At 57.9% G+C, this 25,915-nt stretch overlaps 2 protein-coding genes across 5 annotated transcripts in view; both read right to left on the bottom strand.

Annotated features, from left to right (window-relative positions):
• The window catches only part of LDB3 (LIM domain binding 3), a 61,465-nt gene extending 48,978 nt beyond the window's left edge, over positions 1-12,487 (bottom strand). For all 3 annotated transcript variants that reach the window (XM_033130731.1, XM_033130732.1, XM_033130733.1), the window contains exons 1-4: positions 12,356-12,487; positions 12,137-12,252; positions 2,729-2,880; positions 2,130-2,205 (exon numbers count right to left, since the gene is read on the bottom strand). In XM_033130731.1, the coding sequence (XP_032986622.1) occupies positions 2,130-2,205; positions 2,729-2,880; positions 12,137-12,252; positions 12,356-12,464 (453 nt within the window). In that variant the 5' untranslated portion in view covers positions 12,465-12,487. The remainder of the gene's footprint in view (positions 1-2,129; positions 2,206-2,728; positions 2,881-12,136; positions 12,253-12,355) is intronic.
• A 2,778-nt stretch (positions 12,488-15,265) lies between these two features.
• Positions 15,266-25,455, bottom strand: OPN4 (opsin 4). 2 transcript variants are annotated; one of them, XM_033131070.1, is made up of 11 exons: positions 25,267-25,410; positions 23,978-24,123; positions 23,397-23,432; positions 22,529-22,662; positions 21,983-22,186; positions 21,168-21,339; positions 20,578-20,742; positions 19,592-19,699; positions 18,500-18,683; positions 17,205-17,348; positions 15,266-15,304 (listed from the first exon to the last, which is right to left on the bottom strand). In XM_033131070.1, exons 1-11 carry the CDS (start codon positions 25,408-25,410, stop codon positions 15,266-15,268), a joined length of 1,476 nt encoding a protein of 491 aa, XP_032986961.1. The 2 variants fall into 2 exon arrangements, with proteins under 2 accessions (XP_032986961.1, XP_032986960.1); XM_033131069.1 differs by lacking the exon at positions 23,397-23,432 and having other exon boundaries at positions 25,267-25,455.
• Positions 25,456-25,915: the final 460 nt, after the last annotated feature.

Raw genomic sequence — 25,915 nt, 5'->3', positions numbered from 1 at the left:
GGGAAATGAGGATGACTTGCTATGATATTATTGGGATTCAGCATCTCTTGCATTCAGTATAGCTGGATCTCGACTTAACCTTCTCTGAGCCTCAGTTTCCCTCTCTACAAAACTTGACCCATCACCTGGGGGTGGTCTCATAAAGCAATGACGCAGCTGGCTCATGGCAAATGTCAGTAGGATCAGTGCTTTCATGGCTCTCAGCCTGCGCTGCCTCAGGGGGTTGGGGTTGGCAGATTGAGGCCAGCCCATCACTCTGAGCATCTGCCCAGGCCTTCACTGAGCACCGAGGACCCAGGTGGCCCTAGAGCAGCAGTGGAGAGCTGTGCGCCCGTTACCTACCCTCCTGGGAGTCCAGCACCTGGGGCCTTCCCTCGGAGGCCCATCTGATACATCTGAGCCATCTCCCTCAGGGTCTCTGCCGAGTACAGGCCAATAGGGTTGTTATACTGCCTTGGCTGGCTCGAGCCCAGGGGTACTTTCGGGCTGAGTGAGTCCAGAGTCCCCTCTGGGCTGGTCTTGGCCCCTGGGCTGCCCCGTGCAGGGCCAGGGTCAGAGGCCTCCATGTGTGAGGAGAAGACGGAAGTCTGGGAGAAGGAGGAGCTAAAGGTCTGCCTGAGCTCCGGGGTGCCCGGGCTGGCCCTCGCCTCGGGGTTGGGGCTGGGTGCCGCCAGGCTGCCGTTCGTGTCCAGAGCAGGGTCCTGGCACAGGGTAGCCGCCATGCAGGGGAGAGAGAAGAGAGCAGTTAGAGGCCACACGCATCCCAGTGCTTCTGCATGGACCTGAAACAGAGGTGTTAGTGCCAGCGCCCTGCAGCCTGCAGCCTGCTGCACTGAGCTCTTCCAGGGCACCTGGAAGAGAAGGGTTTTGTCAGGAAGAGCAGGGGAGGCACATGGCTGCTGGCCCCAATGCTGGCATCTACTTGAACAAACTGCAAAGCCCCACACAGAAAGCCAAGCCAAGCCAGCCTGCCTACAGGCCTGGAGGAAAGGGCTGGAACAAGGAGAAAGTGGGTCTCAGGGTGTGGGGGGGCCACCTCCATTCTATGTCTGTTCCCCAATCCCTGAGTGGGGGCACTTGGTGAGCACTGCTCAGCCTGCTGTTCTCTTGACCACTTACTGAGATGCCCCTGATGGCCAGTAAGAGGGGGCCCCCCAGCTGGTGGTAGACAGGCAGTCTACCAGTTTCCCCTACCTGGAGGTGCAGGAGGGGAAACTGAGGAAGTAGGGCGCTGACATTTGGTTCCCTTGGTTCACCTCTGCAACTTCTCCCAAGTAGCCTTCTGCCTATTTCCCCAATCTGTCACCCACCCAACCCCCGTCAGCCTTTAGCTCTCCCCCTCCCCACTTTACCCCTTGCCCACTCTGCTTCACTGAAGAGACAGGGGTCAGTATGAGGTCATGCAGAAAAGGGTGGGGAGTGCGTCCCTGTAGGAAAGGTGCGGGGAGCCCCCGTGCTTTGGGCCCACAGGGTTGAGCTGCTTATAGGGAGTTGGCAAGGGGCCTGGGCATGGGGGTGAGGTCTGCGCCAGGGCGCCACCTTCTGTCCTATGCCTGCCTCTTGGCCACCACCAGCATTTCTGATTGGGCTATAGGGGCACGCAATGGGGAGGCGGGATGGAAATCGGAGCGAGAGAGCCTAGGTCACTGGAGAAACCCCAAGGGCCAGCAGGCCCCTCCAAGCCTGGAAGCTCCTCATGAGGTGACCAGCTCAAGCTGAGGCCTCCCGCTTTCATGTCAGGGTCACCCCACCCCCACCCCACCACCCACCCCAGTGCTTTAGGAGGATGAGGGGCAGAGCTTTCTGGACCAATGTCCCTCCTGGCTGGGAGGATGCTCCGTCTCCTGAGAATACTGCTGCCTAAGCTGGGATTGCATCAGCCCAGTCATGAGGCCCAGGGTGGTAGCACCCAGCGAGGTACCCACACTCAGTATTTCATGGGGGCTCAAACACCTCTCCCCAAGGCCTGCCCCACTTCCCAGGGTCAGCCATGGCAGGGCAGTGGTGAGGCAGGGCTGGTCCCTCGCCTCACCCCAGGTGGGCCAGCCAAGGGTCAGGCAGAAAGACCAGGGGCTACACCTCAGGAACCGTGGCTGGGAGTAGAGCCCGCCACTGAGCGCAGCACTTACCTTCTGGTGGGGGATCACTGGCAGCGGGGACTGGATCGGGGGCGCTGTCGTAGATATGGGAATGGGACGCTTCGACCTGGAGAAAACAGAAATGAGACCAAGTGAAGACACTTATCTCTGGGGCTAGGAGCTCCTGCCTGGGCAGGGCCGACCAGGGGAAGGCAATAGAGTACTAGGGAGTCAGGTCAGAGGGCCTGAAGCCCACTGTCCACCCTGTGGGCTGGGTGTCCCCAGGGGGGCACTCGGCCTGACCAGGATGATGAAGTCATGGCCCTTGGGCACTTTGTAGCCACAGGCCTCTGCTAGGTCCTTGGGAGGCTGCCTGGGCAGAGAGGAAGCAGGGAAGACACCGGCTTCCAGGCGTCCCAGCCTGTACGCTGGCAACTGAACCGACCCTCTCAGCCTCATCTGAGAGTGAGGCACAGACGTGGCAGGTGCTCGACAACCACTGGGCCTGGTCTTTCCCCTGGTCCAGGGGCTGTCTTTACTGCCCTGTGAGGCCTGGGAGCACAGGGCTGGACCCACACAACTGCTCCTGGACAGCCCCTTTCTCAGGCCCCCGATGCCCACACCCCAGCCGCCCCTCAGCTGCCACCTACTTCTGCAGTGTGAGGCTCAGGTTGTAGCTGGCAGACTTGATCTTGTTCTGGGCCTCCAGGTGGGTCATGGTATCTGTGTTGACACCGTCAATGGCCACCACGAGGTCACCCTGGCTGAGCTGGGACTGGGCCGCCTTGCTCCCCGGCGTGATCTGAGAAGATGGCAGATGAGGGGAAGTACATTAGGATGGTGAGCCTGAGGCTGGGCCAGTCCTCAGGGGAGAGTCACCTGGGATAATCCAGGAGAGGCCTTTTATTCACTGGGGCCAGTACCTGCTCACCGCGCCTGATTCTTCTTGTTGGCACATAGCCGCCGTATTTCCTAGTGCTTGGTATCTGAGTGTGGCTGTAAGACTAGCTCTAGCTAGAGGAAGGTGGATGGAGGCAGTGTGCACCACTTTCAGGCCTGCGCCAAGCAGCCAGCTTTGCCATCCCGCATTCTCTATACGTGTCGGCTGACTGGGTGCAGAGGGCCCAGAAAAGGACCCCCGAGCCACTAACGGAAGGGCCCTGGATTCTGGAGTCACTACTTGGAGGAGAATGACTAAGGAGCACCACATCAGATGTTGCATGAGTGAGAAATAAACTCATTGTGCTAAGCCATTGAGATTTGGGGGCCAGTCTGCCTCCTATAACACCTATACCCTGAAAACCCATAGAGCACTTTCCAGGCTCCAGAAGGGAGGGAATACACAGGAGCTAAGACTCAGTGCCTCCACAGAGGTGCTGCCAGATCGGCAGGCAGGACAAATGTCCCCTCACAAAGCACCCTAATGTGAGTGCCTAGTGCTACCATGGCAGGGGTGCAGCGGGCTGGGGAACCATCAACCCTGCCTGGGGGAGCAAAGCTGGTACAGGGGACAGGGCTCAGTGCTCTGAGGTCAGCTTCAACCTTCCAGAAGGAGAGGTGCAGATGTGGGGGTCAGTTCTCAAATCCTACATTCTAATGACATCACAGAATTCTAGAGTCTGGGGGCTCCACCCCCAGTGTGATCATATAGAATGCCAGCCATGCTTCACCCCGGAATACCCCATGCATTATCAGGAAGGCCACACCCCCAGGGACATTACTTGGGATGCCACGATGGCTCAGATTCTACCCCGAATGACATCACGCACAAAGGCCAGACTCTGCATGCCTGGCTCTTAGCAATTGCAGCCAGAATATGGTGGAGGCCCCATCTGTAGTGATATCACGTGAAATGTAAAATTCTGGAAGTTCTCGTAATATCACCTAAAATAACTTGACGGCCTGCCCTTAGTGACATTCCATGGAATGGAATGAAATCCCACCTCTGAAGATGTTTTCATGTCAGGGAGACTCTGCTCTACTGCCCATGACATCACCATCGAAGCTCCCCCCATGCTGATATCACACAGAATGACTTTGTGAACTCACCCCCATGACATCATATTGAAGGCCCCTGTGACGTGTGGACTGCCATGCAGGCCCCACCCCCAGTGACACCATAGGAAAGAAGAGCCTTTGGGAGCCACCCCATGCCAAGCAGTGACTGGACAGAGCCCCTTGGCTTTTCCTCTCTAATTGCCCACTAGCCATTCCTTCTGGCTTCTCTAAGTGCAACCCAGTCACCTTCCTGGCTATACCCCAGGGCCAACGCCAGCTCCTAATGCTGGCAGAAGTCGTTTTCTGGCTAAAGCCTGGGGACCATTCAAGAAGGAGCGCAGACAGAACTTGAGGACAGTCCCATGCCATGGGTGTCAAGTTTGAGAGGGCCTCTGGCCAGGCCCTGGGCTCCTAGACATAGAAAGAAATCTCCTGCCAGGCCGCTCCCAGGGAACTCTCATCTAAACCAGGTGAGCTGTGCAGGGTGTGGCCAAGAGCCACGTGTTACTACCCAGTGCTAAGAGCAAGACCCGGGAGAGCCCTCGCCGAAGGCCCTCCCCAGACCTTGCAGCCCCAGGGGATATGTTACCTCCCTAAACACTGGCCACCTTTGCCCAGAGCAGTCTCTCCCACCCTGAATCTGCTGAGACAGGCAAGGATGGGAGAAATGAACCCCAAGATTGCAGGGTAGCCACGTTGCCCGTTTGCAGAAGCCAGCCTGCTCTCCCAGCTCCCAGAGAGGCATCTTAGAAGTACTCAGTCCTCAAAATGGACATAGCCCATCTCTCCAAATCCAAGGCCACAGGGAGCCTCAGCTAATGACAAGAGTGTGTTGTCTCCTTCAATTTAAGGGGTTAACCACGGGTGAAAAGCAACAGTGAAGAAATACAAAATACTTTGTGGGCTGACTGGGGACTCCTGAGGGCAAGTAAGCTGCTCAGCCAGGCCTGTCCTTTCTCTATACCTGGCTGCACATTCAGGCGTGTGCTTTCCCCAGCGTTTTATTACAGACATCTTCAAACACAGAAAAAGCGGAAAGAGTTCTACAATAAACACTCCGATACCCACCACCGAGATTCAACCGTAACACTTCATTCACCGTGCCGTATCTATCACATTCTCTCTCTCTATCTCCATCCACCAAGCCGTCTTAGTTTTAAAACTCTTCAGAGAAAGTAGCAGACGTTCGTCTGCTTCCATTCAGGGTGAAGTGTGCAATGCCTCTGCTTTCCAGACAGGCTGCCTGTGGGGCTCCCCACACAAGGGCTCCCCCACATCGGGGGTTCCCAGATGCTACAAAACATCTACAGCATAGGGGCCCTCACCCTGCAGCCGGGAGCTCCCAGGTGGAGGGGTGGGGGTGGTGGCAGCACAGACGCCAGCCAGAAGGGCAAGCCTTCTGCCTACAGAGGTGATAACTGCCAGGCAGGACCAGAGTTGTGTCCAGAAGATCATGGATGAGAGCGTGAGCAAGGACACCAGAATGACATCCAAGAGAGGCGAGGGCCAGATCAGCTCAGGCAAGCCTGGCTGGGTGGGGTGGGGGTGGGGGGTGGTGAATCTGGAATGCCATCCTTTGGGAGCTGCCTCAGGGACACCTTTCTCTCTCAGGTACACTAATCCTTCCCGCTGGGTCTCCCACCTTCCCTTTGCCTGGCCCTGCCTTGTACAGACAGCAGTGATACTTGTTGCCAGGGAAGAGCTCAGCTTCCCCCAAGGGAAGCTGCCGAGCTGGCTCCCACCTGCCCCTGGCGCCTTTCTCCCTGCACCTGCACATTCCCGTCAGGGCTCGACTGGCCTGGCCTTTGGCTGCCCTGAGCAGGACCCAAGAACCCTTGGGCTGTCATCTTCTCGTAAGGAGGGCACTGTCATCCTCTCGTAAGAAGGCACTCTTCTAGTTCTGCCCAGTTCTCCTTACAGAGGGAGGCAGGATGGAGGCAGGGACCCCCAGCTTGGCCCAAGGGCCATCAGATCTCCTCCCCAACTGGTAGTGCAGGAGCAGCCTGTCCAGAAGAGGGGTGGGGCCACCCTCATACTCTCACCCAGAGACCAGGGCAGTGAAGGGTGCCATCCAGGCTTCATGTATCCACGGATCTCTTATCTGCTTCTATCCCTCTCTGCTTTTCTCGTCCTAGAAAGGACCCAAAGCAGCTAAATCGTTGGAGGTTTATTTTTCTCAGTCTTTCCCCTTTTAAATATTTTAAAAACTCTTTGTAATAGTTGTTTCATTCCTACGTCACTTTTCCGTCTTCTTGGGTCACCAGCTACCTCTCAGCTGGGAAACCAGCCATGGGTAGAGCTCCAGTCCTGAGGCTTGCTAGAATGGGCTCAAGGTGTTGGAGGACTAAGGTCACCACCTGGCCCACAGGAGTCCTTTCACCTTGTTGGGCTGTGGTCTTAGGGCACCCAGAGGGGGCACAGGGATAACCACTGCCAGGAAGCAGCTGTGGCTCCAGCCACCACCTGCAGGTGCCCGTAGGGAGGCAGCAAAGGGAAGAGTGGGGACTTTGGTCTGAGTGAGACCTGAGCTTGCTGTGCCAGCCTCCATGCCCTCTGTGTTATGGAAAGCAGTAATGCCTTTCTCTCAGCTCGCCGCGAGCATTACATTATCCGATAGGGCATTATGTAAAGAGGACGCAGAGCTGAGAATGTTTCAGATAAGCTCCCAACCAAGGAGGTGCCTGTGCTGCCCCTGACCCTTCCCCTAGAGGTGCCGGAGGGGCCGAGGCTGGGGGCCTCCCTGGCTCCACAGGAAACAAGATCTGGAGATGGCAGATAGTGGGGTGCAAGGTCTGCCCTGACTGACCAGTCCTGAGCCAGCCTGCTGTCCCTAGAGGGGCCTGAGTATTAGTTGGAGGGGAGAGAAGTGCTGCCCAGGTTCCTGGGGAAGCAAGACCAGCCCAGGCACATCCTTGTCCTCAGCTCCTTGGCAGCCAGGAGGGCAGCTGCGCTCCCTACAGCAGCTCCTGACCATCACCCCCCAGTGCTCAGGAGTCCCCTGCTTTCCTTCCCCTTTAGATTTAACTTTGTGGGTGTGGTGGGGAGTGGGGAGCAAGAGCGGCTGGTGGCTGGATGGTGTGGCTTCCAGCATCTCCTCCCACCCTTCCACGCTGAGCACCCCAGAGGATTTCTCACGGAGCCCTAAGTGCATTGAACATGATGTGATTAAATTACCGTCATGCCATGCTCCACTCCCGTCCCATCTGGCCTCCCTTGGGTCTTGTTCCATCCCTCACGCTCTCACTGGAAACTCTGTCTCCCCATGGTCCCACTCTCAGCCCCACCCTGGCCGAAGAACAAGCCAGAGTCTTGTCTATGCTCAAAAAGCCTCTCCTTGCAGAGAGGATTTTGAGGGCAGTGAAAATACTCCGCCTGGTACTAGAATGGTAGGTATATGTCATTACCCGTTTGTCCACACACCAACAGGGAACGCTAATGTCGGGTATGAACTCTGAGTGGTAATGATGTGTCGACGCAGGTCCATCGATTCTAGTAAATGTGCTGCTCTGGTGGGGGACGCTGACAGTGGGGGAGGCTGTGTACACACAGGGGCCGGGGCTACGTGGGACATCGCTGTACATGCCCCTCAACTTTGCTATGAACCCGAAACTGCTCTAAGAAAATAGTGTTAAAAAAAAAAGTCTCTCCCTCCCCTGCCTTAGCTGCTCTAGCTAGCTCTTGTCATATTTCTCTCCCTTTCTTCACCTCCAGGCTTCTCCGAGAAGTGATCAGCAGGTCCTGCCTCTTTCGGCTCCCGTCCCTCGCACCCAGCCATTTGGCTCTGGCCCCCACCGTCCCACACACACCAGTGACCTCCTTGGGCCCAAAGCCAGCGGTCACTGGCCATACCCTTCCCTGGCCTTCTGAGTCTCCCTCTTCTCTTCTTGTCCAGGCCGACAGTTCTGTCTGTGTCCTGGGTGTCACCTGCAGAATTCTCCCATAGCCACGTCACTCTCGCTGGGCCTCAGAGAACAAGGGGACATGGCAAAATCTGCTTCGTGCCCCTTAAGATGGTTCCTGGGTAGGGTGGAGCCTGGTCCCAAGGAGGCAGAGGAGCTGTGTTTGGGGAAGGGAGGGTCTGGGGAGCGGGACCTTGGCAATGACAGACGACCCCTGGCTGGGGGGACCATGTAGAGGGGGACAGAGACTCAGGGAACTGGGGAGACATCTCCTAGGCCAGAGGGCCCTGCAGACCTTACTCAGGACGCCTTCTCACACTTGCTGCTGTCCCACAGCACCTTCAGCCCAAGGAGCCAGGCGTGCCCCGGATACTGCGAGGACCCTGCGTCTTGGCCCAGGGCCTTGGAGGGTCTGCTCCCCAGGCCCCAGCCAGCCTCATAGCCATGCCCTTCCAGGCCCTCATAAGGTCAGGGACAGCTCTGAGCACCGAGAGGGGAAGCATGGGAGGCGAGAGCCTGGCCAGGGAACCTCTAAGAATGCATTCGCCAGCTGTGGGCCTGTCGGTTATCTTCTCCATTTGTTCATGTGTTGGGGGCGGGGGGCAGGCCCGCAGCCCCACAGGAGCCCTCCAGAGGCTTGTCTGACCTTCAGGGTGGCTATAAACAGCATGACCTGTCAGCACTGAGAGGCGCTGCCCCAGAAACGGCTCCAGCAGCCTCAGAATTCCAGGAATCACCACCACAGTTGCCCCAGAATAGTCTTGGCTTTCCTCCTCCGTGGGGACCCTCTGTGCTCTCCATCCCCATTGTAGCTGGGGTAGTCTGACAAATTCGGAAACAGAAAACTGCAAAGGGGCTGGTGGCCAGGCAAGCCTGCGGGGCTGGTGGGTGCAGCAGAGACACAGGCCCCACACAGCTCAGCCCACCATTCTCAGGTCTTCACAACAAGTCCTAGAGGAACAACAGGTGTAAAATATTTTCACATGGGCATGTTAGGAAGCATTCTCCCCAAGGTACTATCCTCATTTTACAGATGGGAAAACTGAGACTCAGCAGGTGGACTGACTTTTCTAAGGTGACAAAACTGTGAGTAGCAGAGCGGAACAAAATTACACACGTCTTCCGTAAAGTCAAGGACCACATGTGCCAAGGGGCAAGTCCCCAGACCATGGCCCCAGCCTCTGGCCTAGTGATTGTCGGGGGTGGGGGCTGAGCCTTTGGAGCGGCTCCCACCCCTCCCCCACATCCTGGAGAACTGGCTGGGGTTGGGGAGGGTGGGGGTCAGAGGGCAGCTCATGTTGCAGGCCCAGCCGCACCTGTCCAGGATAAATAAAGGCATTTCCCCCTCCACCCTCTGAGTCTCCCTCATGCACCGCCTTCTCTGTGGGTCCTCAAGCTGAGACCCACTGAAGGGAGGCCTTGAGGGGCTGCTGCTGCCCCAAGTTTGATGCTGTAGGGCCCGTGGGCAACGTGGAGTGGCGTCAGAGCTACCACTCAGCCTGCAGGTGGCTGCCTTCTTACAGAAGGCGCTTCAGTCTGCACCTACTCTGATGGCACAGGTCCCACTCCATGCTTTCCTGCTGTCCCCTAGCCACAGGGGAGAGAGCGCAAGCATGGAAGCTAGCGGTGACTACAGGAGCCCGTGTGCAAATTCAAACCTCAGTTAGCCTGGCTCTGAAGCCCTGCCTACCTGCCCACCTCTCAGGATTGCACTAACTGTAGAGGCCCTGCTGAGAATGAGCAGGCCCTGCCTCTGCAAATCCCCCTCCACAACATGCCGCCAGTCGCCTGAGCACCCATAGTTTCATGTGGGAAGTGGATCATGGTTGGGGTGGGAGTAGGGTCTCTCCAGAGAGCTGTGGCCCTGTAGCCCCTTGGGAGAGAAGTTCCTGCAGCAGAAAGGCCTGGAGAGCCTCAGCAGGAAATACCACCTGGCCGGCAAGAGTGAACCTGGGACCTCTAGCCCAGGGTATCAGCAGCCCACCAGAGGAGTTCCTCAAGGGGCTCCGAGCCCTGGGGAGGCCCCAGTGCCCACCTGGTCCGGCTTGCGCGTGGCTTCGGTCATGCGGGGCATACCTCTGTAGAAAGCAGGGAGGCCATTGTGCCCATCCCCCGATGCCCTGCCTGAGCTGTGGATTCTATTTTTAAAAGTATTCCTAGTCATTGGTTCCAGTACGTCCCAATACACGCCCTCCCTGCAGGGAGGACATTCTTCTTGCTGTCTAGCTTAAGGCCTCTATGCTGCAATTTAAGCCCTGAGCTGGCCAGGCCAGGTGGCACATAGACCCTGGGTGAGGTAATTGGCTATCCTGGGTGCCACTGAGCCAGGAGGCTAATGTCCACCACAGAGATGGCGCAGGGAGCACCAGGAGGAAGCCTTGAGGATGGTGGGGCTGGCGGAGAGTTGGGCTCAGTCTTAGGCGTGTGTCACCGGTGGACCTGTTAGAGTGAGGGTGGACAGCCCCGCCTCATGCAGACAGCAGACCTGCAACCATGGGGCTGGGAGTTGTGCAGGGTCAGGGTGGGGGGAGCATGTCCACTTGGGCTCAAATGCCCAGGTGTTACCATATCACCAGAAAGGGTGTGCAAGTCTCTTGGTGTCCTTTCAGTGTAGGACGCTGTGGTCTCCAGGGAAGTGGGTCTGGAGGGGTGCAGACTCAGGTTAAAGTGAGCCAGCTCTCCAGTAGGAAGACGGAGGGCAAGGCCTTCTCTCTGGGCTGGAGCCAGGCCAGTGCCCCGCCCCAGAGGAATGTGGCCTCTATGGCTGTTATGTCTTCCCATAGCACCCCTGAGTGGGGCTTCTCCTTGGGGCCCCCCGAAGTGCCCACATCAGGTTCCACAACCAGGACTGCTCATCCAGTGGGGGCATTGGCTCCCTGCCCCTTCTGCCAAGCACATTTCAGGACTGCCCGGCTGCCCACCTCAGTGCCTCCCTGGCCCTCTCTACCCCCGGCGCAAGGCAAGGGAAAGAAACTGTCTTCCTGTCCCCAGGTGGGCAGCAACCTAAACACTCCTGCCCATCCATCACGTTCCAAAGAGAGCCTGGGGCCTCAGCCTGCCCTCCTGTGCCCACATCAGCACTGCAGGTGGTCACCTCAGCCTTGAACCACCAGGCAGGACTTGTCTATTCTCTCACACACCTCACAGTCCACTCTGAGCCTCGGGGCCTTCAGCCCCCTCTCGGTCAGACTTGTGGACAGTCCCTGTGCTTGGCCAATGTTGCCTGAATATCTACTATGTTCTAGGCCCTGGTGTAGGTGCCGAGGACACAGCAGTGGTTAAAACGAAGTCCTTTCTTTTAGACAGCTTCCTCTCGAGCAGATCTAGCTTCTCGACTCTCTAGGTTTCAGTGTCCCCAGTGGGACAATTGAGTTACTCAGACATTGTCCAATGTTCTGTGACATCCGCATTAGGCAGTGCTGTTCCCTGATCACAGACACTGCAGGACATGGCTCATTTTCCCAGGTAAGCATGGGGAATAAGATGTGAGACAGACAGGCAGAGCAGCCATGGATGAAGGGGTCGGGGCTTGAGCAGGTGAGGGAGGAAGGCCCAGCCTCATGAGGCCGGCGAGTGCAAGGTCCCTGGCAGACCCAGGAAGGTGTGTGGGGGGGGGATGGAGGTGGGGAACTGTTATCTTGGCTCTGGGATGAAGTAGATGCTGGAGCCCCGTAACCAGCCCAATCCATCCCCAAGCCCTGACAACCGAGCTCAGCGGTCTGTCCATCTGTTGACCTGCCCTCCTGTCCCCTGCCCTCTCCATGCTAGCAGTGCTCTCTCCCCAAGGTAATTGCCCACTTCCAGGCTTGAGGGCATCCTGAGCCCACCCTGCCGAGGAAGAGCTTAGGAAAGCTGCTCCGTTCACCTGTCTGTCAGCCATGAAAACTTGGCACTTCCTTCTCTGCTCAGAACACCCGCCACTTGCCCATGACATTTCACACTCATAACACGCTGGCCAATTCCGGTGGGCAAACAGCTGTGGCTGAGGAGGGGTCTATGGTTGGCAGCATCCTGTTGTGTCCAGTCCCAGCCCCCAAACTGGGGATCGGGTGCGCTCTGCTTTTCAAGAGTCTTGAGGAAGACAGACAGAGGGACACACACACCCCACTCTGAACATGCCAACCCCCTGAGGGCACTCTGCCGTGGGCAGTGCCCACTTACCCGGGAGATAGTGAGAGGCATGTTGAAGTCCTTGCCCCCCTGCAGGCGGAAGCCCCAGGGGCCAGGCCCCGTCAGGGTCACGCTGTAAGACATGCTGGTGCTGACAGCGGCGGCCTCTGTGGACAAGAGAAGAGTGGAGTGAGAGGCCCTCAGGCGACCCTCGCCGGCCCCGGCCCCGACCCCCGACCCCCGACCCCCGACCCCCGACCCCAGCCTTGCCTGCTCTGTCCCTTGCTGCCCAGCCAGGCGTGTGGAGCTCCTGAGAGGCTGCTAAGAATAGCTGGAATGAATGCCATCGACACTGATATCTGCCCTCTGCTGCGCCCATAAATGGACTGTAACCCTACACTGTGCCCGCCCGCCGAGGCCTCCCAGCCCGTCCACCGTGACTCACATGGCTAATATAGCCCCTGGGGAGGGGTGTCCGGCACCCAGTAACCCCCAAGGGGCAAGATAGGGGCCTGGCCAGGTCAGTGATAAGGCTTCCCTCCCTGCTCTCCTCTCCTGGTGCCCTCTGCCCTAGGAAGCCTAGAGGCGCACTCTCTACTGCTGCACTCACCCCTCTGCCCAGAAGACCAGAGCTGAGCTCCCTTGGGCAGGGGCTTTTCCGCTTGGCTTACTGCTGCCCTGTGCTTACTGATGAGAGGTTGACCTGATCCAGTGTGGAGCCCTGATGGTCCCTTGGACTGAGCTGAGCCTCCAGCTGGTCTGGGCAGAGCTTTGGCACAGGAGACTAGTAACTGGCCCAAGGTTGTCCAGCCATAAAAATAGTCATCATAATAAAAGCAGCTCTGAGAACAGCCAACCTCAGCTCCAGGCCCTTCATACCATTGTCCCCTCAGATTTTGAAAGGCTGCTGCCTCGGCAGGAACTGAAGCTCAGAGAGGTTAAGTGCTTCTTCCAAGGTCACACAGGGAGTGGATTCAGGCCACACTGGAGCCTGGGCTCATTGCCATGGGACTCATGCCAGATAACAGGCTCCCAGTGGCCGTAGGTGCCTCCCAATGCCAGGACCTGGTGGGGGGTTCTGCCTGCACCCCTCAGCACAGATCTGGATGCAGGTCTGGGGCAGGCCCACATCCCCCAGAGCCTTGAGGGGCCCAGTGGTTGTTCCTGGCTCTCCTGGCTCTCCTGTCTCATTTGTGCTCTGGAAAACTTGACGGCAGCATGGAAAGCTACAGCTGCCAGTGTGGCACGCCAGGCCCCTGTGCCCTTTGCGCTGGAATGGCCAGGGGCAGGGAGGAGGGGAGGAGATGCCATTTGCTCAGCTGCTGGGACACAGGGCCAGAAGAGGCAGGGAGACGGTGCGTGTTCGGTGTGTCCAGCCTGTAACCTAGACACAGTGTGTTCTGGGAGGGGGCCTAGGCCCCTCTAGAATCCTGCCAGTGTGACCTTTGGGCCAGAACACTTCCAGAAGCACTTCCCACAAGAGACTTCAAACCGTGGGAGGTCTGGAGATCGATCAAGACCCACCCTGGCTCCTGGCTGGGGAAACTGAGGCTTGGGGAAGGCACTGGGCTGGCTGCTCTCTGGCCCTCCCAGAGGACTCCGGCCTGAGCGGGGGCCCAAGGACTGAGTGCAGGCCTAGGTGTGAGTAATTTTCCAGCTGCCAGCATCCTGCCTCTCGCCGTGGGACTGGCATATACAACATGCAGGGGAGAAGAAGTCCCCATATCACAGGCACATTTGGTAACTTTCCCAAGGTCACAAAAATGTGAAGTAGAAGAAGCTAGAGATGGATCTGCATTCCTTCTTCTACTTCACCACCTCCTCTGCCCTGTCTCGTGCAGACCAGCCTGTTCTCCCTGCTGGGGTCTGGCCCAGGAGACCAGCAGCTTATGGCCAGCGCCCCATCCTTCCCCCATCCCGTCCCCTGCCCCCCTCCAGGCCCCATCCCATCCACCCCTGCCTCCAGCCTTATCCCCCTTCCCAGGGAGGTCAGTCCTGCCAGGCTGGAGAACCATCAGCAGGGCACGAGCAGTGGGTTGAGGAAGAAGGGGGAGTAGGGGGAGCCCCAGGCGAGGCTGTACCTGGTGCTGCAAGCTCCTTCTCCTGATTTGGGCACCTGCCCGATGCCTGAGGCTGCCTTGGGGAAAGGGAGGGGTGGTGAGAAGGGTGCTCTTAAAGGGGAAGGCCAGCCTCCCTCCATCTGCCTCCCCTGGGAGACCCAAGCCAGCCAGAGAGCAGCTGTTACCCACCGGCTGGGCAGGAGGCACTTCTCAGTAACAGCAGTTCACTAGGGAGTGGGAATGGGGGCCAGCCTGGTCTTTGTCCCTCCTCCACTCTGCCCCTGGCCACAGTTTGAGATGGAGGCTTCAGGAGAGTGTCCCAAAGTAGGGAATAGAGGGAAGGAAGGAAGAGAAGCTGATGTGGGCATCAGAGGGCAGGCCTGGGGTTTCTCTCCCATTGCAGCATCAACAAATAGAGACCATGCTTGTCTGAGACCTTCTCAGCTTTTAATTTTCCTATACCCCATCAGAGCCACACAACCCTGGGATGAACTTAGACCACTGATACCACTGATTTGCAAAAAATCACAGGTGCAATGTGTGTACGCATGTGCCTGGTGTGCATGCAAATATATACATATGGGAGAGCATGCCTGCAAATGTACATGTGCACAAACATGTGGACTGAAGTGGAAACAGTACACTGCAGGGAGAAGCCAGAGGTGAGTAACAGTTTCCAGCGCACGAAGGTCTGTGCTCAGCTTCAACTCCTGGCTGCAGGAGACACAGTGCTGGCTTTTCTGTGCCAGTGAAATGTCCAGCCTGGGTGCAGATGCAGCTCATAAATAGCTGGTGTGTCCCCCAGAGCCATCACCATTGTCATCACCTGGACAGTCACAGCACACAGCATTTGAGGAGAAGCAGATGGCTCCGGGAAGCAGAAGGGCCTGGGCTCCACTCTTCAAGCTGAGCCTGGGGTGCAGACCGCCCAGATGAGAAGTGAGAGCAGACCTCTTTGCAGGGCAGGAGTCTTGTTTGGGGAGTGTAAATCCAGCATACCGTGGGTGACAGGGCCACTTCCAAAGCCCACAGGCTCATGGGGGTAATCCTGGGTTTGTGCGAGTGAGGGAGCGTGAAGGCGCTGGACGTGTCCCAGAAGAAAAGGAGAGCCTAGGTTACCCTACATCCTGGGGTCCAAGCTGGGGAGCTGTCCCTTGGTCTAAAAACAAACAGCACACATCTGTTTAGCCCAAGGGGTGTCGCTGTAGGAGCAGTCTCTCAGTGACCCTCTGTGTTTAGGGTCACCAAGTGGTGAAAGGAGGTTGCATGCAGGGCCAGGTTGTGTCCCGGGTCAGGGATGGGCCTTCTTCAACACCGCAGGCAACTTGGCCTGGGAGATGGAGCCAGCAGGTCTAAGCCTGCCTGCAGGACATCCCCTGGGATGTCCCCCAGGCTCTCGGGTTCCAGGGGTCCAGACTGAGCTCTCCTCACCCTACCACCCAGGTCTCCACTGCCCTCCTCTTCCACATGCCTGTTCTTTGGCAGGTCCCCTCCCCCTGCTGCCGAAAATGCCTCATCCCTTGCCTGTCCCTACAGCACTGGCTTCCTCTGGTCTTCTCTCTGTAGCTTATGCTGTTCAACCTGTCCTTCCCAAGCCACTGCAGAGGGGACCAGCTTCCCTGCAAAGCTGACCCAGCCCCGCTTAGGGCCCCGACTAAGTCCCCCAGGGGCTCCCTGTCCCCCAGTGCCATGCCTGGAGATGCCTCTGGCCATCGCTCCTCCCACCTCCTGCCCTTCTACTTTCTCCCACAACCCCCTGCCAGCTCCCAGGATCCCTTTGGCTGCTTCTGAGGTCACAGAGCAACATTTTATTCCAGAACACTGAGCTCCCCTGTGCCCTACTGCATTCGCACAAGCTGTTCCCTCATCCTGGACCTCTCAGCACCCCCATCCTGTCTAGCAATCCCTACTTCACCTCCACCTTCCCTGGGGAGCCCACAGGGACTTGTCTCTGCTTTCAGCACCCCGTGCGCTAATACCCTGATGGCAGTGCTTATCACACATTAGGTGACTGCTGATGTGCTATCCCTCTCTGCCCAGTGCCCCAGCCCAGCCGAGCACACCCCCCAGGACAGTCATCACGCCTTTTGTCATTGCCTCACCAGCCTGGAGGGCACAGCTGGACCTCTGTGGCCATGCACAGTGTCCAGGCTCAGAGCTGGGGAGTGAACCCTCCTGGGGCTGGAGCATCATGGAAAAGTGCTCATGGGGACACTGATCTGAGCCCTGGGCTCCCCCTCTCTGAGACACACAGGGGAGCAGCCTTAGGAAAGGAAGGCGGGAAAGTGCCTCTGGCGTTGGGCTTGCTGGGGCAGCCGCTGACAGCCCAGGAGCTGGGGGTGTTGTGCAGGTGTGAATGGAGGGCCGGGTGGGGAGCTGTCAGGTAAGGGGGAGGGGCAACCTTAGGGCCTGTGCCCACGGCATTTCCAGCGTTCCAGAATATGGCCTTCTCTAATCGCCATCGACATTCCGTTCCATAGGCACTTGGGCTGACAGCTGGCCTTCTTTTAATAGCCACAAGTATTCTGGGTGACATCCTAATCTCAGGGCATTCACAGCGAGCACACACACAGCTTACAGCACCCCCACCAGGTATGTATGCCCAGTCTCCAATCACACCGAGAGGTACACACCACCCATACTTGGTCACACGCACAGCTTCGAGCAGACATGTTGGGGCACACTCAGTCCCACGCCTGTGGTGGCAGAGAGCATGTGCCGGGCACATGGTCACACATTCTTACACACCTGCAAACACGTATAGCACAGCATAGCCACCAACACTGGTTACCTGAGTACAGTCAGTCATACGCTGACACACACAGACACTCAGGGGCAGTCACAGACCACTCAGGCCTACTCAGAACACCTGGGAGTCACAGACCCCCACTCCTTCCAGGCAGTTAAGGGAAGGCTGGGAGGTGCCGGGAAGAGGTAAGTCTCACAGGGCACTGCGCTTGCCCAACAGAGAACCAGCTCTCCTTTCCTGGCCACTTTCTGGGCTACATGCCCCTTGTCTCTCTACCCTTTACAGATTGGCAGGTGCTAGGCCCAATCACCTTCCTTGGAGCCTCTGCTTCAGATCCCTGGGGCTTGAGAGGGGCCTTCGTTTCCACATCCTCCAGGCCCAGACTACAGGGCGATGGGCCACTCACTTGCTGGGCAGCCCCCCATGTAGCTGCTGCCTCCGTGTCTGTCCAGCCCTGGGGAGATGGGAGAGTCATTGTTGATGGCGTTCTGCAGTCTTGCTCCTGCCCCCTCTCCCGCCGGCCTTTCTCCATCCTCCCCAAGATATTCGCTGGGGTGAGGCCCATGACATTGTTTGTCGGGTTCTAGTCACCAAATCTCTGCAAACTGAGTGAATGTGCCAGTGTTTTGTGAGTGTGTGTGTGTGTGTGTGTGTGTGTGTGTGTTGTCTAAAGCACACGGGATGGGTCTATCTTCATGAGGGTCTAGACCTCTGTTAACAGGTAAGATTCCCTTCTGATGTCTTTTACTACAGTTCCTGTGACAGCCGCTTCCTCGGCCCATCGACCGAGACTCCCAGGGATGGGCGCAGTGGGAAGAGGTCAGTGGAGGCTCTCAGCAAGGCCCACAGTGGGCCCCGAAGCACAGTACGGAGGAGGCTGAGTGTGGCTGGGGAAGGACCCCAGGCTGCGGGAGCTCTCCTGGGGACATCAGGGGGCATGACAGCTCCAGGCCCTAAGGAAGGGCTGGCAGGCTGATAGGTCCCAGGACTGACAACGGTGGGGTCCGCATCCACCCACGGGCACCCTCACCAGACTTGGAGGTAGAGGCGACTGTTTTCCCTTTCAGAGGAGGACATAGAGCCTGAGAGGGCGAGTGACCTGCCCAAGCTCACACAGTGAGCGTATGATAGAGCTGAGGCTTGAACCCAGGTCCCCTGACTCCAAGGCCGGTGCCCCTTCCTCTGTATCCTATGGGCTCTTCAAGGCTTCCAGGACGAGGGGGCTTAATGCTGATAGCAAGGGGTCCTGAGCTGGCTCCTGTCTATTTCTCTGGAGGCCATTTGGGGCCAGAAATGCTAGTCTTTTTGATCTGTGCGTCTAAAGAATAGTGCCAGCCTGGAAGAGTTGGCCTGGAGTTGGAAGAGCCATGTTCAGTCCTGGCTTTGCTGCTGGGTGACTTTGGGTCCACCCATTGCCTCTCTGGCACTAGTGCCCTTACCTGTCAGGGAGGATGATGCGTGGAAAGGCCATAGGGAGGTTGGGAGGGGCTCTTCCTTCCAGCATCCCAGGGTCCTGAGGGTCTCTGAGTCTCAGAAGCAGCCCTGCCCAGAGACTAGCCTGGCTGAGGAAGGGATGGCCAGCCAGGGAGGGCCCCGCATCCTTACCACGTCACTCTCAGAGCCCAGAGACGCCTGACGCCTCCGTCTAGAGATCCAGCTGAGATCCGAGGTATGGCTGCTGCTCAGTGTGGACCGGTGGGTGGAACGGTAGCTGGTGTATGGGCCAGTGCGCTGGCCTGACACACCTAGCAACAGCCCCAGGCAGGGCAGATGCTGGGCTATGGCCATTCTGCAGGGACAGCACATCTGGTTAGAGCAGAGGGGATGGACAGACAGCTACAAGGCTAATGGGAATGGATAGAGAACCACTGGGGAAATAGGGAGGTTCAGACATTGGGGTTATGAGGACAGACAGAGAGATCATGCAGTAATGGGAACGGACAGAAAGACACTAGGAGTCATGGGAAGTGATGAGGAAGGAGAGACAGGTGCTGGGGTGACGGAGTCTGACAGGCTCATAGGGTTGGGGATGGACAGGCAGGTGCTGGGGCCATGGAGGGAGAGCCTTAGGGTAGCAGGCTCAGCCAGGTGATCGGTTCCAGCCCCCAAGTAGCTAGCCCAAGCCACATCTCTGCAAATGGGGACCTCTGAGCTGGATAGGCTAAGGCCTGCAGCTGACCTCAGCAGGGCGGGGAGTTACTGACACCACCAGGCAAAAGGAAGCACTGAAGGCCCTCTGGTGGGAGAGGCCTGGTGCTGGGACTTTCAGCAGAGGGCACTCAGGGCCAGAACCATCCCTGGGCCTCTGCCAGGGCCCCTGACGTGGAGCTGAGCTCTCCCTGCTGTGGTCTCTCCAGGATGTTGCTGTCTGGGGGCTTCTTCTTCTTTAGGGGGCAGCACTGCTGATGGGCCATCATGGCTGCCTTTTGGCCTTGACTCCGAAAATCCCTACTTAGGACCGGACACTGCCCTGATATCCCTCCAAGCTGAGCCCCCTGGAAAGCTGAAGCAGCAAAGGGGTCACATCGGCTCTAGACCCCACCCAGTATCACTGGCTGCTCCCAGCTGCCAGAGGCCCCCGCCCAATGCGTACACAAGAGACAGGAAAGATGGTGGCCTCCACCGCCATTCACAGGCCCAGGACCCCCATGACCATGAGGGTGGGCCTGGGGACCTGGCCCTGGAGGAGGTCTGCACCTGTACTTGGGGTGGGTAATGGCGTAAATGATGGGGTTGTGGATGGCAGAGGCCTTGGCGATGATGGCTGGCACCGAGTTCATGTAGGGCGTCAGGACATGCGAGTACCTAGGACAGAGAAGCTGTTTCCCCCTGCCAGCGGGCCCTCCCCAGAGACCCCACAGCCCACCCACCCTCTCAGGAATCTTCCTCTAGGCCAGGCCCTACCAGTGGCAGAGCCCAGCCTGGCCCAAACTGTCACGGCCACGTCAGCCCCGTGGGACAGACTTCAATACCAGGGAGAATTCTGATGTGAGGTGACTGGGAACCCAGAGAGCCGGTGAGGGGGAACTGGGAGGAAAACTGGATCCCATGCTGCCAACAATAAACCCTCTCCAACCCCAATGGCCCTGGCCCTCTGCTCAGCGATCTCCATGCCCCACTCCAACCCTGATGCCCATGGCTCCCCTGGCTCCCTGAGGGTAACTTCACAGAGGGGCCCACAGGGGACCATTCCTACACAAGGTCTCATACCCAAATGCTTCCAAGGATTAATAGCTCTCCCTGTCTCAAAAGTGTTTCTGAAATCTGGCCCACATCCGCACTGCTGCAAATGTCAAAGTCCCCAGCCACTCGTCACAAAGGACTAAAGGGCAGGAGGTGAGCAGAACCCTTGGCTGTGTGCCCAGGTGAAGAGAGTACTAGAACCTCAGGGAGAGCCATGTATTCCCAAGGGATCTAGAAGGACCTGGGAACCCTTCAGCCCCTCAGGCCAAATCCAAGGTGGCCTGGAGCTCCCCCAGCCTGTGTCCTAGTGCCTTCAGGAACCAGGCAGGCTCAGCTCCAGTGGAAGAAACATCTCACAGCAGGGGGAAAAGAAGGCTGTGAGGCTAGACTTAGTGTGTGAGGATGGCTGGCTTGAACTTGGGCTGGAAAGGGAGAGGCTGCCCCAGGGCCCCCTCCCCCACCCCTTCTTCCCCAGCCCCAGCCCCTTAGCCATTGCTCACCCAGCAAAGGCCATCAGGGCCACAGTAGAGTAGGGGGCCCAGGACAACACGAAGAGAAAGATGACCAGCAGCACAATCTTGGCCATTTTCCACTCGCTCTGCAGCCGCTGCTGTTGCCTGGGCAACTCACTGAGGCCCTCACAGGCCCCAAAAGTCTGGAGAGCCCTAGGAAAGATGCAGAGTCTGGGTCTGACCCCACTTGGGTTGCAGTGAGTGACAGGGTCATGGCCACTGTCAGGGAGCCTCCCTGGACCTGGCCATCCCTTCCAGTGCAGGCAGCCCTGAAACCCAGAAAGTTCTCCATTATATCAAGCCTAAGAAGTCTCCCTGTGGTTCCATCTGCAATGTATTCTCTGCCCCCCAGGCCCCCTGACACGCCTAAAGGCTCCGTCCTAAGAAGACTCTGTCTCCTGAGATTTCTCTAGGCACCAGGCTGTGCTGGTCTCAAGACACCTACCCCACAAGCACAGGGGCTCAGCGTGTCTTTGCCCATCTGGAGCTGGGATACCCCTGGGGTGGGTGCGGACGTGAGCCTCTGGTGCAGGGACACGCCACCCCCATCTAGCCCCTCCTGCATGCCCAGCTCTTACTGGCCCGTCTCCCGGATGGCCCTGAAGATGAAGATGTAGCAGTAGATGATGACAAGAAGAGGGAGGAAGAACACGAAGCAGAAGAGCAGCATGGTGTAGGCACGGACCGATGGTGTGAAGTCCATGTAGTCCCAAGAGCAGGAGGTCAGCAGCCCCTCGGGCACATACGCACCTGGGAGCCAGGAGCAGGTGCTCAGTGTCTGGGCAGTGCTGCTTCAGGCTCCTCACCCAGCAGGGGCTTTGGAGGTGGGGTCTGGGATCCTGAAACCCTGGCCCCAGCCCCAGCCCTGCCCAGGGAAGTGAGGAAGCTGGGGCACGTGGAGGGGAGCTTTCTAAGCCAGTTCTGGCAAGGGCACCAGCTCAGGAGACAAGTGGCAAAGCCCACTGCTGCTGGTTCTTGCCAGTTTGGAGTAGAGCCCTCACCAGAGCCCCAGGGTCCTACCTCCCTGGGCTTCAGCCAGCTCCCTGGTCCTGCCTCAGAAGGGCGGCTGCCTTGCTGCTGACCCTCCTAACTGCTGAGGCCTCACAGCCTAACTCCTGCTGTCTGACTCACTGCAAGCTCAGCACGTACCTGTTACTTCCCACCACCCTGGAACCACATGGTCTTCCCCTCGGTATCGAGGGATGGGAGCCCAGGTCATCCTCTGATAGCTGATGTCTCAATTTCCCCTGCTGCTAGTCATGCTCCCTAAATGCCCATCTTCCTGAGGCTCAGGCAGTCTCCTGGCTCCTCCTGCCAGCTGGTCAACCCATGTCTACCAACCATCCCTCCCAGACTTTATCCTCCCCTCCCCTGCTTCCCCCAGCCCACTTACTCCAGCCAAAGAAGGGTGGAAGACTCCAGGCCAGGGCGTAGAGCCAGACCCCCAGAAGGACAAGCGCCGCCCGCCTCTTGGACACCACCCCGATGGCTGCCAGGGGGCGTGTGATCACCAGGTATCGGTCCAGGGCGATGGCCGTCAGGGTAATCATGGAGGTAATGCCAAAGAGAGCCCCACAGAAACCATAGAACTCGCAGCCTGTGGGCACAGCTTCCTGACCTCAGCCCTTGGCAGGGAGCCCAGCAGGTACCCCAGGGGAGGAAGGATCTGGGGATGGCCTGTACTCAGCTCCAGCCCTCACCTCTCAAGAAAAGAAGGCTGAGCCCCTCTCCACCCGGCCTACTTCTGCATTTGACAGAGGTTGGCAGAGTCCTCAGGACTGCAATCTGAGTCTTTCCTGTTGCTCACTGATGGGATGAGAGCGGCTACCCACTCTGCCAAGGAAGAGCAAATCACCTCCTTCTCTGGGCCACCATGCACTGTGGGCATCCCCTGCCACAAACCTCCCCCCTCCAGCAAAAGGAAGCCGTGAGTGTCTACCTGCCTCCCCAAAGAGCCACCGTTTGTAGAGGCTGCTGGCGAAGACAACGGGGGCCTGGGTGAAGGACATGAGGAAGTCGCTGACCGCAAGGTTGATAATGAACATGTTGGCAGGTGTCCTGAGGCCTCTGCTCCTGTGAGGGGTGGGAAGCTGTCAGCAGGTGCTTCTGTTGGGGAGCAGCCCTGCACTAGACATGCACACATGCACATGTGCACACAGGCCCAGGCACACAGACATGAGCCACTGGGCCATCTCACTGCTCGGCAAGTACCAGCTGAACAGCTCTGGTGCCCAGCAGTGCAGCCTGAGAAGTGAGACCCTTGTCTTTTGACGGTATTTCCCTCAGAATGAAGCAGAGAGCAATGCCTCCCCAGAGCTTTGCTCAGCCCAGCAGAAGCTGGTTTGGGGGGGCATCCGTTACTTCTTCTCACCCTCTGCATGGCCCATTCTCTCTCCTTGGACACACCCTCATTTCTCTGAGCCCCTCCAGGCCAAGTTCTCCTGAGTGGCTTCTCCCTAGGCTCCTCTTCCCATGTAGCCAGACTGTGCCTCCTTCCTTCTCAGGCACCGTCCTCATTCCCCTTCTTCAGGATTACGGTCTGGGCCCTGCTCAGCACAGCTGTCTTCATTTGTCACCCTCGGGGGTGGCAAAGGGCAATGGAGCTGGCGATTCTGCTCCATGGACCAGGCATTTTCACAAACTTCGTCTCCTGTAATAATCCATCTTTGCATCTACCTCCCCCGCCCACTTTCCAGATAAGAACACTGAGCTCCCATGTATAATGTAGTTCACTCCAGATCACAAAACTCAGTAAGCGGCATAGCCAGGATTCAAATCCATCTGCCGAGCACTGCACATACATGAACTTAATCATTACATTGACTCCATGAAGTACAATACAACTCCAGTTTGCAGACAAGATACATGGGCTCAAGAGGATAAATGACTTGCCCACGGTCATTCAGCTAACAGGTGACAGAGCCAAGGCTTCACTTGTCTGCCTGCCTGTCTCAGCCACTCAGCCTGCGAATAGGGCAGGTGTGGAAAGAAGGGGTAGCTGCTGAGGGGCTTGAGGACTCAGGGCCCTGGTGCCAGGGCTGCTCTTTGAGGCAGAGGGAAGCTTCTCACCAGGGCAGATAATGGTGGAGGTGAGCTGAGAGCAGGGCAGAACTGGCAAAGACCCAAGTGTCCTAAGGACTACCACCCTATACAGAGGCTGCATCTGGGGCCCAGTTGACATGTGCCACTTGAACTGCCCTGGAGTACCTTTCAGCCCCTTCCCTGAGCTTAAAGATAGAGGCCTGGGCCTAAGACCAGTGAGGGCTTGGCCCTGGCCTAACTGCCCAAGCTCAACAGTGCCCTACAGAGCTAGTGCCAGCATTCCTGCCCTGTCTCTGCATGGCTGGCCACCCTCAGTGCCCAGGCCCCAGCCCCACCAACCCGGCACCTGCAGAAAGTATAGATGACTGTCAGATTTCCCAGCATCCCCGTGAGCCCCACCAGCAGGATCACGGTGCCTAGAGTGTAGTGGGCGTGGTCCGGAACATCGACTGTGGGGAAGGGGACCCAGGCAGCCGCCTGAGCCCCGGGGGCCTGTGGGTAGACAGAGAAACGGGCATCACGAATCCTGTCACCTTCAAATAGCCCTGAGAAAGGAGGGTTAGTGTTCCCGGTAGGGCAGGTGGGGACACTGAGGCTCAGAGTGCCAAAGTCACTTGCCCACACAGCTAGCAAGTGGCTGAGCTGGAATGGAAATGTAGGTCTCCCTGAAGTTGAGCCCAAACTCCTACACCGTGGCACAGAGGCAGAAGTCTTCTAGGAGCCGGCTCAGATCTCCTGTTGGACAGACCGACACATGTCTGGCAAGGAGGGACATGGCAGAGCCAACTCTTAGGAGGGTTCCTCTCTGCTATATGGGCCTTGTCCCAGGTGCCAAGACAGTCAGCAATGGCATTCCAGGGCCCTCGATTCTCGGGCGGTGGAGGGCAGTGGAGCCCCTCTCCTCTGGAGTCTCACCCCCTCCTGAGACTCAAAGAGGTTGTATTGCCCCAGAGTATAACAGGGTAGGGCTGGCATGAGAGAGAGGGAAAGAATTCCCCTTTAAAAGGAAAGGTTAGGCCTCCCAGGGTCACTGCAGGGAGGTCATGACACTGAAACCAGTATAAAGAGATTTAAAGACACCTCCCTCTCAAGCTCCTTTCTTAGTCTCTATACCCCTCTAGCTACAGGAACCTTCCCATCCTGTCCAGGTCCTAGGCCAGCATCCCTGCATCCTGACGGTGCCCTCAGCCTTCCTCCAGTTAATGGGTATGGCCCTGAGGCTCTGGCTAGAATGATGGAGACAGCAGAATGCATCCCATGCCTCATTCTGGGCTGGACAAATCCAGAAACCCAGAGTATGCCTTCTTCTCTGGTATGCTCCATGGGGCACCCACCACCCTCAGAAACGAGTGGATGCAGTCAAGGACAGGTCTGGGCCATTCCAGCCCCTTGTCCTTCAGGGCTGGCCTTTCTATTCCTCAGATGGCCTCCTCAAGGAAAAATGTTGCCCACACTCTCTTTCAGTGGCCTCTTTGTGTAGGGCAGGCTCAGAGAGGTCCAGCAATATGCCCAAGATCTCACAGCAGAGTGCAGGCCTTTTCCATCTCCCGATCAAAGCCCCTGTGTGTCCTCAGGAGAGGGATCAGGATGGGGGAGGGAAGGCTACATGCCAGCACATGCTCGCCCCAGGCTTACCGTGGGACTGACGGGCAGAGGTTGGTCCAGGCTGGAGGCGCTGCTCTGGGAGCTGTCCCACTTGCTGGGTGAGGCCGGGCTGGCCATGCAGCTGGGTTCCTGGGCCAGGGCCGGTGGGACTCTTGGCCCCGAAGGAGGGTTCATCCTGAGGTGGGGTGGTCCTTTCTTGAGCCCACAGAGAAGACAAGAGCACAGAGCACTGAGGATGTTAGCTGCGCCCAGCGTCCCGACTTTCCTCCACACCCTGCCCAGTCTGCTGGCCTCCTGCTCCTACAACCAGTGTGGACCCAGCTTTGGGCTGGTGGCTGCTCTGTGTCCAGTGAAGCACAAAGAAAAAGACAGTGTCACAGTTATGGTGACTCACAGCCACAGGGTCTGTCCCCACCTTTAAGTAGGACTGGGAGTACACATGCCCAGTCGCTCGGTGCCACCACCCCCTCAGACACAGGTCCCTGATGATGGTGGCGTGTGTGTGTGTGTGTGTGTGTGTGTGTGTGTGTGTGTGTGTGTTTGAGGGGAAATTTTAGGCTCAGACTCCTGGACACTGGGCAGAAGGCTTTTTGTCCTCCCCTCTGACCAGGCTCTTTCTTCCACAAGCTCAAGAACAGCCTCTGCTGTCCCCCAAAACCCCAGGGCTGTCCAGTGGGCA

The sequence above is a fragment of the Rhinolophus ferrumequinum genome, chromosome 16 (genome assembly GCF_004115265.2).
Source record: "Rhinolophus ferrumequinum isolate MPI-CBG mRhiFer1 chromosome 16, mRhiFer1_v1.p, whole genome shotgun sequence".
Taxonomy (NCBI): domain Eukaryota; kingdom Metazoa; phylum Chordata; class Mammalia; order Chiroptera; family Rhinolophidae; genus Rhinolophus; species Rhinolophus ferrumequinum.
Note: the sequence above shows the minus strand (reverse complement) of the source record. Positions and strands in the feature narration are given on the sequence as shown.

Excerpts from the sequence above, each read along its gene's own strand:
- OPN4 (XM_033131070.1), bottom strand. The coding sequence starts at position 25,410 with ATGAACCCTCCTTCGGGGCCAAGAGTCCCACCGGCCCTGGCCCAGGAA. Across the intron at positions 22,663-23,396 it reads GGAGTCAATGTAATGATTAA|GAGCAGAGGCCTCAGGACAC; the intron begins GTTCATGTATGT and ends CACCCCTCACAG. Across the intron at positions 17,349-18,499 it reads TGGGCTCTGAGAGTGACGTG|GGCTGGACAGACACGGAGGC; the intron begins GTAAGGATGCGG and ends CCATCTCCCCAG.